The following is a 14,389-nucleotide window of genomic DNA, read 5'->3' on the forward strand; positions in this document are numbered from 1 at the left end:
AAACTCTGATTGGTTCGATGTTTCTAAAGTCCACTCAGCAGTGGGTGTCCATACGTGGTGAAGTGACAGGTAAGGGGAGTGTATGCAGGGACCTGTGGGGATGCTCATGTTGCAGCATAGACATATATTATGGTTTAAAGTCAAGTTATAAAACCTAGATTTACCTGCACATTTATAGCTCACACAATGATCTATTAATAATACACATATGTGGCTAAAGCAAAGGATTATGGGTAGTGGCCCACTCAGCACCTGGGTCATGGTATACAGCTGGGTCACTTTTTGGAATAGATCACCATGTTTAGATTTAGTCTCATCATGTTGGTCATACCTGGTGCATATCCACTGGGATGGCACTGCCACTGTTGCCATCAGGTTGAAAAAGCAGATTTATATAAACATATGTAACAACTGCAGAACTGGTTACTATGTTAATATGTTAATTTTAAAATATATATATATTACTAGACTAACAATACTGGATACTGACATAATCTGAGTAAAAAAAAGAATGAAAAACTTAAAAACACTGAACCCTATTTTTTTTCTTTCACGATTCATATAGAGCATGCAATTTTAAGCAACTTTCTAATTTACTCCTATTATCAATTTTTCTTTGTTCTCTTGCTATCTTTATTTGAAAAAAGAAGGCATCTAAGTTTTTTTGGGGGGGTTCAGCACTCTGGACAGCACTTTTTTATTGGTGGATGAATTTATCCATTAATCAGAAAGGACAACCCAGGCTGTTCACCAAAAATGGGCCAGTGTTCTGGTAAGAGGGCAAACTTTTTAAAAGAGCGAACCATGTCACTTCCTGTGACGTTTCATCAGCTGTTTCGCACATTTTGGACCTAATGCGCATGCATTGAGCAGAGCCTGTGAAAAGCTGCATTGGATCATCAGAAGCAGTGGCTATAGCCGAGTGGCGGGAGGGGCTGTTTCTCATGCACGTTGACTCAGCTTTACAGTAGTAGTAGTCATGAGAGTAGTTGCAGTGGGGGGAGTTACGAATATTGCTGAGGAGCCTAATAAACAGATTTCCATGAGCGTACCATTTGTGATACAAAATCACACGCATGCCCTCTATAAAGGGTTCCTGAATTTCACAGCAATAAATATTTTAGCAGTGACGTATGCGGCCAGGTATGTGATGACACTGGCACGCATGCGCATTAGGTCCAAAATGTGTGCAACAGCTGATTAAATGTCACAGGAAGTGACATGGTTCGCTCTTTTACAAAGTTTGCCCTCTTACCAGAACACCGGCATCTAAACTTACATTCTTGCATTTGAAATAAAGATACCAAGAGAATGAAGAAAATTTGATAATAGGAGTAAATTAGAAAGTTGCTTAAAATTTCATACTCTATCTAAATAACGAAATAAAAATTTTGGGTTCAGTGTCCCTTTAATGGGACAAGAAAGTCACAATTTAACTTTGCATAATGCTTCCTTTAAAAAGCTAATGCTCCTAGTAAAAGTTATGACTGTGTTTCAGTGGCATATGCACATATTCTGTGAGTTCCTGTGCACCAGTTTTCAATCACTGTGACTTGTATGACACAAATGAAGTATTTTCTGATGCAATACATAACAGCGCCAGTTCTCTGAGCAGACATGGTGTTTGATTTCCGATCCTCTAGTCGTAGATAGCATATGTGCGTATGCCGCTGACAATTTAATAACTTTTACCAGAAGTCTTCTTAATAATGGAAGTATATCACAAAAATGCTTCTATTTAAAACTGTAATGCCTTTATGCACGTTTCAGTTTTGACCTTTCTGTCCCTTTAACACATGACACCCAATATATTTTAGGAAATGCATATATACAGCAATATATATTTAGTTAATTTAAAGGGACATGAAACCGAATTTTTTTTCTTCTATGATTCAGAAAGTTCATGCAATTTTAAACAAATCTCCAAATTACTTCTACTATCTAATTTGCTTCATTTTCCTAATATCCTTTGTTGAAAAGCATATCTAAATATGCTTAGCTGCTGATTGGTGGCTGAACATAGATTCCTCGTGTTATTGGCTCACCCATGTGCATTGTTCTTTCTGCAACAAAGGATACCTCAAGAATGAATCAAATTAGATAATAGAAGTAAATTGGAATGTTGTTTAAAATTGTACTCGCTGTCTGAATTATGAAAGAAAAATGTGGGGTCTGTTGTCCCTTTAACTGACGAAAAAGTGTTGCATGCTTTCAGTACCCCAAAATCCCTTCCTCTGGAATTTTTTCTTAAGACTCAAGTTCCTTTAATAAATCCCTTTTTTTTCCCTTCTTTTTTCAGATTTAAATCACCACTGAATTGGAATTTAGAAAAAATGGGAAGAAGTTATTATGTGGAGGAGGCAGTTGAAAAGTATTTCTATAAACGTATTCAGCAGCAGCAGAAAGGCTTTATTACAGGACTTATCATAGGACAGGTATGTATAGAAATATAATATATAGAGGAATTTGTGTGAAATCCAATCACATGAGCTAGTCTTTGTTGATGGTAATTATGGCAATTGTTCCTCTAATCGCCAGCCCTCAGGGGTAGAGAAAGATACAAAATGGTGCAATATTGTTTTATATCCAATTTGTCCCAGGAAAGAGAAGCCAAACTAACCCTCATACTAAGTCAGGTTTTGGAAACGAGTGTCAGTTTGCTAACTGGTTAGTGTTTTTTATAACTTTTGTATACAAACTCATATTTTTATTAGTACCTGGGAGTTACCGTTAGTGGTTTAATCACACACCTGGATACACAATGCTATTTCTAGCTTGTTTAACACTTTTGTTTGGATTTGACATACAGTATATGATTTTATATCATATTTATATTCATTTTTTTTTTAAAACATTTATTTGTTTACTTACATAACTGTATTGGCCATAGATATAGCCGACTACAACAGTGCAACTCTCGGCAGGACCCTCTACCCATTTGATCCCTGTAATCGTTTTTTTATATACCACCCATGTTCATAGCGCTGCGGAACCTGTTGGCGCTCTGCAAATACATGATGATGATGATAGATATGCAGATTCATGATCAAAATGATTCACAACAGCACAACATTACGGTTATACAACTCCTATATATATATATATACTGCAAATAATGATAGTACCAGAGACATATAATCTATCAGAGATATTCTAGAGTTTCTTCATGTCTACTTAGTAACTCATGCTTCTACTTATATGCTCGTAAACATGACTGGTGATCCAATTGGGTGCCGCATATGTACATATCCACCAATTACTGGCCATATCCTATTCAAGTATGACATGGGATTAACCCTAGCCTCTTTGCAGGGGCTAAAGGGACAGTCTAGTCCAAAATAAACTTTCATGATTTAGATAGGGAATGTGATTTTAAACAACTTTCCAATTTACTTTTATCACCAATTTTGCCTTGTTCTCTTTGTATTCTTAGTTGAAAGCTAAACCTAGGCTCATATGCTAATTTCTTAGACTTTGAAGGCCGCCTCTTATCTGAATGCATTTTGACAGTTTTTCACCACTAGAGGGCATTAGTTCATGTGTGTCATATAGATAACATTGTGCTCACGCACGTGGAGGTACCTAGGAGTCAGCGCTGAGTGGTTAAAATGCAAGTCTTTCAAAATAACTGAAATAAGGGGGCAGTTTGCAGAGGCTTAGATACAAGGTAATTACAGAGGTAAAAAGTATATTAATATAACTGTGTTGGTTATGCAAAACTGGGGAATTGGTAATTAAGGGATTATCCATCTTTTAAAACAACAACAATTCTGGTGTAGACTGTCCCTTTAATTACACAGCAGCAAACCAGCATTAATTTAATATTAAAATGATGTAAGAAGTTAGACCATTTTGTTATTCCACTGAAATATCCCCTTATCACATACAGGACATGATATCCAATCACCTTTTAAGCTTTCTTCTGTGCACAGTTTTTACAATGAAGCAACTTACTCATGTGAGTGAAGTTTTGAGACACAAAATACTATTACAGAATTATTTCCTAAAGCCGTATATATCATCCTTATCACAGAGTTCGGCACAAAGAGAGTTTGTGCTTCTGGCTGCGCAGACCCCACACAAAGAAGATCAGCGTGAAGGGAATACAGTAAAGCCTGCGTTATCCAAGCTAGATGAAATTGATGAGGACTGGGTCTCTTCGCACGCCAGCCAGGTACGTCTACATTCCGTGCAAACAATTTATATACCATTACTGAGAATGGTTTCTTCATTTATGGTTTAACCCCTTCACTACTGGGAATTTCAGAGAAAAACTTGCCCAAAGTGCAGGAGAAATTTTGCATTTTTGCTATTACTCAGTTTAAACAGAAATATAGTTTTTGATTTACCTATGATATATATATATATATATATATATATATATATATATATATATATATATATATATATATATATATATATATATATATATATATATATATATATATATTAAAAGTAAACTACTGATCTAGGCCATTTTGGTATGTTTGATGCCACTATTTGGTCGCCAGATACGATCATCTCACTGAATTTATTTCCACACAACTAGTGCAGTCATAAGACAAATGGTTGTAAAAGTTTCTCTGGGATCCCCTATGTTCAGAAAAAGCAGACATGCATGGTTTTGCCATTGGTTTTTGTCAATTACAAGACCGCTAATTGCAGCTGTGCACCAGACTTCTGAAATTCCCTGCAGTGAAGGGGTTAATCAGTTGGCTTCTAAGGTTATTTTTTGCTGTAGTTTACCCTCCCACCCACTTTTCTGCGATCCTGCAGTAAATTAATATGTCAGCTGAATGGGAAAACTTTCTGAATACACTTTTTTTTTTGTGCAATTTTTTTTCTCAAGGGCCAAACTTGTCCCACTGCTTGGCGTATTTGGGGGAGCCAATCCAAATTTGTTACTTGAGTAGATTAGGCATTGTTTAGCGGGGTCTTATTACTTCTGCTAAAAATATGAGTTGGGTTTTTATAAGTCTGCTGTGAGCACTTTCAATTCTTAGAAATGGAAAACCCACTACTTTTAGAGTAAAATGAAATGAAAAGGGGCAAAAAAAATCATTAAATAATAAGTAATTTTTTTAACTAAACATAATTATATTGCAACCTTTAAAGTGTTTAATGTCCCTTAAAGGGATACTTGAGGTTGGTAACCAGATTGTGTGCATCAAAACAAGGTGAATAACACAATTCTCTATTGTAGAACCAGACTTTAGTGGTAAAAGACCGTCCTTGTGAGCATAGAAGGTTCAGTTAGAATAGAAAAGTCCGGAGGAAATCTCAATATGGTAAAATAAAAGGCAAGATTTTATTCCATTTAATTAAAGAAGTTCAAATACAGGATAGCAAGACCGGTTGGCTGGTCTTACGCGTTTCGGTGTTATGCCGTATTCATAGACCTATTTCACAAAGAGTCAACCATCTTTAAAAAGGGGCTGCTATGCAGCCATTGGACAAACAATCAGCAAGTATGCTACATTCTTAAAGTGTCTACACCTAATTAACAAACATTGCGAATGGATAATGGGATTTCAAAAACACATAGATAAATGTTGAAACGTACAATACCAATGTATTTGTACACAGTAGATCAAATTTTTTTTCCCTGTTTAGAAATGAAGCACATGCTGCAACTTTTACCGTATTTTAGCTTAAACCTTTTCTTTGGGGGGGGGGGGGGAATAGAATTGTGTAATTTGTCTTTCATTGTATTTACACTTTTTTTTTTTTTTTTTTTTTTTGCATCATCTGATATGTTAAACTGTGAACGGTCTGTGTTTTAGTAGTTGGCTCCCTGTGGTAATAACCATTTGCAGAAATCTGATTCTTGATGTTGTAAACATAATGTATTTCCCCTTTGAGACATCTTATGATGGTCTGCTCTCTTTTTTGTAGGTAAGTCGTATGCTTCCTGGTGGTCTTCTTGTCCTGGGCGTCTTCCTCATCACATCTCCAGAACTTTCCAAGGACTCCCAGAATGCACTGCGTAAGGTAAGTTTAATAAAGAACTCGATTCATCCAGATCTTCCAAATTACATGTGTAGACATAAGATTATGAAATAATATTTTTTTTTGGTTACATTTGTTTTTAGACCATGTGGCATTCTGTTAATATAAAGAGGTCTCTGCATTTCTCATAAAAACAATTATATTTGATTGCTCACTCATTAAAAACATATAATATCTGGCCTCACAACACCTAACGCGTTTGGGTGCTGCCTTATTCATAGGTGCTTACAAACACTTACATACAAAACTAATTCAGAGCATCAGGGCACAGAGGCAGTGAGTTATTTGTTTTGTGACTAAAGGGAATACTAAGGCAAACATTTAATAGTTCTCTATGTATTTGACCTCAGCAAAGTAAAATCTTACTTGGGCGTCACTATGATTGGTGCTGCTGATCTGCAACACTTGTGACTCCCAAGCAGATCTTTATCTATGTGTTTAATCTCTTTGCAGGAGTGGAATGTCCCTTTAATAACCAATATGCTTTGGTATTTTATGCAACTACATTATTTATCTTCTCAGCTTATTTTTGCTGTAGAAAAGTCTTCCATGAAGAACAGATTATGGAGCTTTGATGACAATGACGTCTGTGACCGGGCAGCACTTCACATTTGTTCTGCAACCAAAAAGTATGTATTTATGACACGTTTTATTACGATATCCATAAATTTAAATTAAATATAAATATATTATTTCGCAATTTTAGCTTTCATTTCTTTGGTGAACCTAACTGTACACACAATTGTCACCCAGTGTCACATCTCTGTATTCATCCATACCACACTCAAAAGGTTTAGAAGCTATACCCTTCTTCCTCTCCCGCTATACATAACTATACTATTCCCTTCCAAGATTGTTGTTGTATGCCCACGGCACAGCGCTCTTTTCTCAATGAGGTGACGGTTTTCACCTGTAACTCAACAGCCGGTGCGTGTCATCTGACAGTGTGTTCCGTATGCTAGCACGACTATTGGTTTAGAGGTGGAATCGTCACTTTATTGATAGAAGAGCGATGTGCCGTGGTTGGCCAGAGGCTCTGACTCTAGTGAGATGCGCGGCGGAAACAAAGTGAGTTTTAGCACCCTTTTTTAATAAGTGTGATGACTGAAACTACAGTTTATTTTTAGTGATGGTAAATCCTAGCGTTTTATATATATTTAAGAATAAAATAGAACACATTTTGTTATGTGAAGAACACTAGAATGTGAAATATTCATATTTTTATGTCGGTGTTAGCACACATTAGATTATTATTATTATCAGTTATTTATAGCGCTGAATATGCAAGGTTTGCTCAAAGTGGGGGTTTTTCTCCCACTTTTTTTTTCTCCATTGACTTCTTTGGGGAATACGTGAATCACGCAAATTATATTCTAAGTTCCTGCTTTTTGAGCTCCTCAGATGTAGCGCGGTGAGCATAAACGAGTTTACTTTCAACCTATAATACGAGGAGTGTAACCTGATGCGCGCAAAAACGCTTACTTCTAGCGCAATTAATTAGCACTCCACTTGTAATCTGGCCCTTAGCAAATACCCCTTTTTTTGAACATATTTTTTATATATTTCTATTATTCGGACCAATTGGTGGTCCAGGGGATTTTTCACTGCTTTGCACCCAGCAGGTTAAGTAATTTTTGCCTTGTGTCTCTGTAGTTTCTTTAAATATTTCATAATAACAGTTATGTTTTAACTAAATTTAACTATAATGATGATGAAGAAACTGTTGAGATAGATATACTTTTGAACAGGCATCGAAGAAATTTTGTATATGTAAAAAAAAAAAAAATTGCAGATATGTGCTATACATTAATGTAGCAGCTTTTATAATAGCAGTATGGATTTTTAAAGGTTGTCCACAGGTGTTTGTTAATTAGCTATGACTACGGAGTTATGGCGAAACGCGTAAGCTGTGTACTTGCTATGTTTTTATGCTCTATGTGAGAGGGTAAATCCCTTCTTTTATATGTGAAATAAACGTTGTTTTTTTGAAGAATACTCTAGACATTTTGTTTGTTATTTTCTTCATATTTCCCTTCCCAGAGGAACCTGGAGACAAATATATAGAAAGGATAATATAGAGCAATGCAGAGGGATCAGAAGAAGAAACAGAAGCAGACATAAAGAATGGAGAATAGAGCACTGTGCAGAGGAATCAGGAGAGAGGCAAATGTGCAGAAATAATTAAGCTATACAGAAAAAAAATTAATGTGCAAGAGCAGAACAGAGACAGAGAACAGAGACTTGCTGATATGTAGAGAGAGAAATTAGTAGCAACAAGGGGTGAAGCGCACATTGGTACAAATACAGCCGCTATGTTGTGCTCATGGGAAATAGCTACGTTTCAACAAAGGGTACCAAGGGATATAGGTCAATTTTTATTTTATTTTTTATTTATTTTTATTACATTTCCTGTCTGAATCATAAAAGTTTTTTTTGAATTTTGCTTTCCATCTCCCTTTATTTAGTTTGTAGTTATTATTATATATTTATTTATTTATTTTAGAATTACATGTCGAACATTTGATGTCAAAGATCCAAAGGTAAGGTCAGTCGTCTTCTTTTTTTTCTATATAGAATCAAGTAGCAGAAACTTAAGGAACAAATTGGACATAGTCTTTAGTCAGACCTTTTTAAGAAGAACGTAAACAAATATACAGTATATGTATAGCATTTGTGTGTGTATGTGTGTGTGTATATATATATATAATATATATATATATATATATATAAAATCAGTCTAATGAAGGGGATGTGACCCCAAAACACCAGTATTAAAATAAATAGTTAATATTTTCTACAATTTCAGATGTCAAATTATCTATCTGTCTATCTATCATTGAGATATATATATAAGAAGTCCTGACTGACTGACTCGTCAATGCCCAGCTCGAACCATTTAACCTAGAAACATGAAATTTGGAAAGTACGTTGCTTTTATGACGTAGGCACCCACTAAGGAAGGATTTTACGTCCCTAAGGGGGTGAAAAAGTGGGGTGATTTTTTTTTTTTTTATGAGGATAGCTATATCTCAAAAACGGAAGATTTTACAGACATGAACATTTGTATTTAGATTCCTCCTTTAAAAATAAAGAAACATGGTTTTTTACCATTTCACGAAAATCCACTTAAGGGGGGGGTGAAAAGGGGAGGGATTATTTATGAGAATACCTATATCTCAAAAACCAAATATGTTACAGATGTGAAAATTGGAATTTAGATTCTCCTTTAAAATGAAAGAAACACGTGTTTTACCATTTCCTAAAAATCCACTTAAAGTGAAAGTCTAGCGTTTCACAAACGTAAGGATTGACTGTTGAAATAAATGAAGGGGACTTTAATTCATGAAGTATAAAATACTTTATGCAGAAAACTCATTTATTTTTTGTTTCAAGCGATCGCCGATTTGAGCTGCTACAGCAACCCACGGCAGATCGCTGTTTTGCTTGAGAGGTGGCATTTTCACCTCTTAACCAAAAGCCGTGTGGTAAATCTGACTTGGCGCCCTTGGGAGCCGGATTTATCGCACGGCTTTTTGCTAAGAGGTAAAAACGTCACCTCTCAGTAAAACAGCGTTCTGCTTTGTGCTCCTGTATCAGATCAGCAATCGCTTGAAACAAATAAAGGAGCTTTCTGCATGAAGTATTTTATATTTCATGAATGAAAGTCCCCTTTATTTGTTTCAATTGTCAGTCCTAGTGTTTGTGAAAAAAATGAATTTTTTTTCTTCACATCTGACAGTTAAGTCATTATATATAATTACAATTTAATATTAACGTAATTGTAAACATAATAATAATAATAACATATTTTGGATGTACCCGACGGATGCCCCGCCCACAACTTAGCTGATTGGTGCCCATATACGAGAAATACAGATAATTAACGAAAACTAACGAAGTTCATGTCAGCGAGGGTGAGGGCACATGTCGTTGCGAGTATTCGCATGTTTCGCCATTTTTTACAAATCACAAAATCCACGTGAGCGAAGCTGCAGGCAACAGCTAGTATAATATATAACAAGCGCTTCGAGTGTTGTCAGAAGCAGCTGTTCTATCCATTCATCTGTAAAATTAGCTTTAAAGACTTCAGTTTGGTAAAATTAATACATTTTTCAGAGCACCATTTTTTTTGCTACCACGTCCATTTATTTTCCTATAGAAAGAAACTAATTGTGTAAACTTACAACCTCTCCATCCATAAATACAGTTAATTACATTGTTGTGTAAAAATGTCAGCAAATTTCAGATACTTTTAAATGGCATTTTGTTTTATGATTCTTGCGGAGTTAGCAGTGATTATACATAGTAAAATAAATAATTGCTGAGTGTTACGGTTTTCTTTTTTTAGAGCACCGGCTAAACCCGCAGACTGGAAATATCAGAGCTCAACCTTATCTTGGCTGACCATAGACTGTAATGTGCGTTTAGACCTCACCGTCCCACGGTTATCCGCTGCATCGTCTTATCAGGAGCAGCAGAAGTGTACACGAGTAAGTACGCCCAGCCCCAGCGTTACAGAACTATCTACATTTCTATGTATGTGGAACATATGACATTGTTTCCCAACTGTGGCCCTCAAGTAGCCCCAACAGGCCAGGTTTTCATTATAGCTGAACCAGTGCACAGGTGAGAGCAGGTTAGCTGATTACTTCACCTGTGAACTGGTTCAGCTATAATGAAAACCTGTCCGTTTGGGGGTTCTTTAGGAGTGCGGTTGAGAAACACTGACCTATATATGTGTGTATATGTCTGTACATGTGTATATATGTCTATATGTGTGTAAATATGTATTTATATATGTATATATGTCTATATGTGTGTACATAATCATATGTATTTATATGTGTATATATGTCTATGTGTGTACATATGTATTTATGTGTATTTATATGTGTATATATGTCTATATGTGTGTACATATGTATTTATATGTGTATTTATATGTGTACACGTGTATTTATGTGTGTATATATGTGTATTTATATGTCTATATATGTGTATATATGTGCACATGTGTATTTATATGTCTATATATGTGTATATATGTCTGTATATGTGTACATGTGTATTTATATGTGTATATATGTCTGTATATGCGAACAAGTGTATTTATATGTGTATATATGTCTATATGTGTGTAAATATGTATTTATATATGTATATATGTCTATATGTGTGTACATAATCATATGTATTTATATGTGTATATATGTCTATGTGTGTACATATGTATTTATGTGTATTTATATGTGTATATATGTCTATATGTGTGTACATATGTATTTATATGTGTATATATGTCTGTATATGTGTATTTATATGTGTACACGTGTATTTATGTGTGTATATATGTGTATTTATATGTCTATATATGTGTATATATGTGCACATGTGTATTTATATGTCTATATATGTGTATATATGTCTATATATGTGTATATATGTCTGTATATGTGAACAAGTGTATTTATATGTGTATATATGTCTGTACATGTGTACATGTGTATTTATATGTGTGTACATGTGTATTTATATGTGTATATATGTCTGTACATGTGTACATGTGTATTTATATGTGTGTACATGTGTATTTATATGTGTATATATGTCTATATTTCTCACAACTAACTCCTTACTTGATCCACTACAATCTGGTTTCCGCCCTAAACACTCTACAGAAACCGCTCTTGCTAAAGTAACAAATGACCGGTTATCAGCTAAAGCAAAAGGCCATTACTCCTTACTAATTCTTCTTGACCTGTCAGCAGCTTTTGACACAGTTGACTATCCTCTCCTCCTAAAAATTACTACACTTCATTTGGCATCGAGATACAGCTCTCTCCTGGTTTGCGTCATATCTTTCAAACCGCTTGTTTTCGGTTTCCTTAACAACATATCTTGTGATCCCTATGCCTCTCTCAGTACCGCAAGGCTCTGTCTTGGGCCCCTTGCTTTTCTCTCTCTATACATCCTGCCTTGGAAAACTTATAGCCTCCTTTGGATTCCAATACCACTTATATGCTGATGATACCTAAATCTATCTTTCCTCTCCTGATATCTCTCCCTCTTTACACAACCAGATTTCTGACTGCCTCTCTGCAATTTTCTCTTGGATGTCTTCACACTACCTCAACCTCAATCTGTCCAAAACTGAGCTGCTTCTTATCCCCCCCTCTTCGAGGACATCCAACACCTGACATTTCTTGATGGTTGGAGACACTATTCTCAACACCTCACCCCAGGTCCCGCTGTCTTGGGTCACACTAGACTCAGAAACTCACATTCAACCCACATATACAAGCGCTTACCCAAATCCTGTCGGTCACACCTACGCAACATTTCCAGAATTCGTCCCTTCCTTACTCAAAATACTACAAAAATACTTATTCATTCCCCTCATCCCTGTCACGCATTGATTATTGCAATATACTCTTAAATGGCCTTCCCAAAACACTGCCTCTCCTCGCTTCAATCTATTATGAATGCTTCTGCTAGACTCATCCACCCTAAGTCGATGATCTACATCAGCTGCTCCGCTACTGCCAGTCCCTACACTGGCTCCCATACACTCCAGAATACAATTTAAAGTATTAGCCCTAACCTGCAAAGCACTCAATAGTCTAACTCCCAACTATATTTCCTCTCTCATCGTGAAATATTCCCCATCCCGTCCTCTTCGATCAACCTCTGACCTACGTCTCTACACTCCTGTTAGCTCTACGTCCCACTCCCGCCTCCAAGACTTCGCACGTGCTGCTCCTGTCCTCTGGAACTCTCTACCCTGCTCCATTAGACTGTCTCCAACCTTGTATAGCTTCAGACGATCCTTGAAAACTCACCTATTCAGAGAGGCTTACCATCTCTCCTCCATCCCGCATCGAACCAAGCTAATACATGAACTGCCTGAACTCACTGCTGCAAATACAAACCGATGTAACAAGCTACCCCCAACCTTATGTCTCTGCACCTTAAACCTATAGACTGTGAGCTCTCCCGGAGCAGGGCCCTCTTCCTCCTGTGCTAGATTTGTTTAGTTTTGTTATGTTTTGTATTTTATCACAAATCTTTGTCATTGTATACCCCTATCATTGTACCCAGCACTACGGAATTTGGCGGCGCTATACAAATAATTGATAATAATAATAATAATAATAATAATATATGTGTACATGTGTATTGATATGTGTACATGTGTATATATGTCTGTATATGTGTATTTATATGTGTGTATATGTGTATTTATGTGTATATATGTCTATATGTGTATTTATATGTATTTATATGTGTATATATGTCTGTATATATGTATTTATATGTGTATATATGTCTATATGTGTGTATTTATATGTGTATATACGTCTGTATATGTGTACATGTGTATTTATATGTCTATATATGTCTGTATGTGTGTATTTATGTGTATATATGTCTATATGTGTATTTATATGTGTATATATGTCTGTATGTGTGTATTATATGTGTATATACGTCTGTATATGTGTACATGTGTATTTATATGTCTATATATGTCTATATGTGTGTATTTATATGTGTATATATGTCTATATGTGTGTATTTATATGTGTATATATGTCTATATGTGTGTATTTATATGTGTATATATGTCTGTATGTGTGTATTTATATGTGTATATATGTCTATATGTGTGTATTTATATGTGTATATACGTCTGTATATGTGTACATGTGTATTTATATGTCTATATATGTCTGTATGTGTGTATTTATATGTTTATATATGTCTGTATGTGTGTATTTATGTGTATATATGTCTATATGTGTGTATATGTGTATTTATATGTGTATATATGTCTGTATATGTGTATTTATGTGTGTATTTATATGTGTATATTTATCTATATGTGTGTATTTTATTGAGTATATATGTCTGTATGTGTGTATTTATATGTGTATATATGTCTGTATGTGTGTATTATATGTGTATATATGTCTGTATGTGTGTATTATATGTGTATATACGTCTGTATATGTGTACATGTGTATTTATATGTCTATATATGTCTGTACTGTGTGTATTTATATGTTTATATATGTCTGTATGTGGTGTATTTATATGTGTATATATGTCTGTATGTGTGTATTTATATGTGTATATATGTCTGTATGTGTGTATTATATGTGTATATACGTCTGTATATGTGTACATGTGTATTTATATGTCTATGTGTGTATTTATATGTGTATATATGTCTGTATATGTGTACATGTGTATTTATATGTGTATATATGTACTGTATGTGTGTATTTATATGTGTATATATGTCTGTAATGTGTACATGTGTATTATATGTCTGTAAATACATGTGTACTCATATACAAACAATTTATATGCATATACA

General features: G+C 35.0%; 1 protein-coding gene across 1 annotated transcript in view; it reads left to right on the forward strand.

Moving 5' to 3' along the window:
- The first annotated feature begins 23 nt into the window (after nt 1-23).
- The window catches only part of ODR4 (odr-4 GPCR localization factor homolog), a 42,785-nt gene continuing 28,419 nt past the window's right edge, over nt 24-14,389 (forward strand). The window contains exons 1-7 of the mRNA XM_053693860.1: nt 24-69; nt 2,300-2,435; nt 4,034-4,174; nt 5,896-5,991; nt 6,532-6,638; nt 8,513-8,554; nt 10,358-10,499. Coding sequence (XP_053549835.1) covers nt 2,334-2,435; nt 4,034-4,174; nt 5,896-5,991; nt 6,532-6,638; nt 8,513-8,554; nt 10,358-10,499 — 630 coding nt within the window. The 5' untranslated portion in view covers nt 24-69; nt 2,300-2,333. The remainder of the gene's footprint in view (nt 70-2,299; nt 2,436-4,033; nt 4,175-5,895; nt 5,992-6,531; nt 6,639-8,512; nt 8,555-10,357; nt 10,500-14,389) is intronic.

The sequence above is a fragment of the Bombina bombina genome, chromosome 10 (genome assembly GCF_027579735.1).
Source record: "Bombina bombina isolate aBomBom1 chromosome 10, aBomBom1.pri, whole genome shotgun sequence".
Lineage (NCBI taxonomy): Eukaryota > Metazoa > Chordata > Amphibia > Anura > Bombinatoridae > Bombina > Bombina bombina.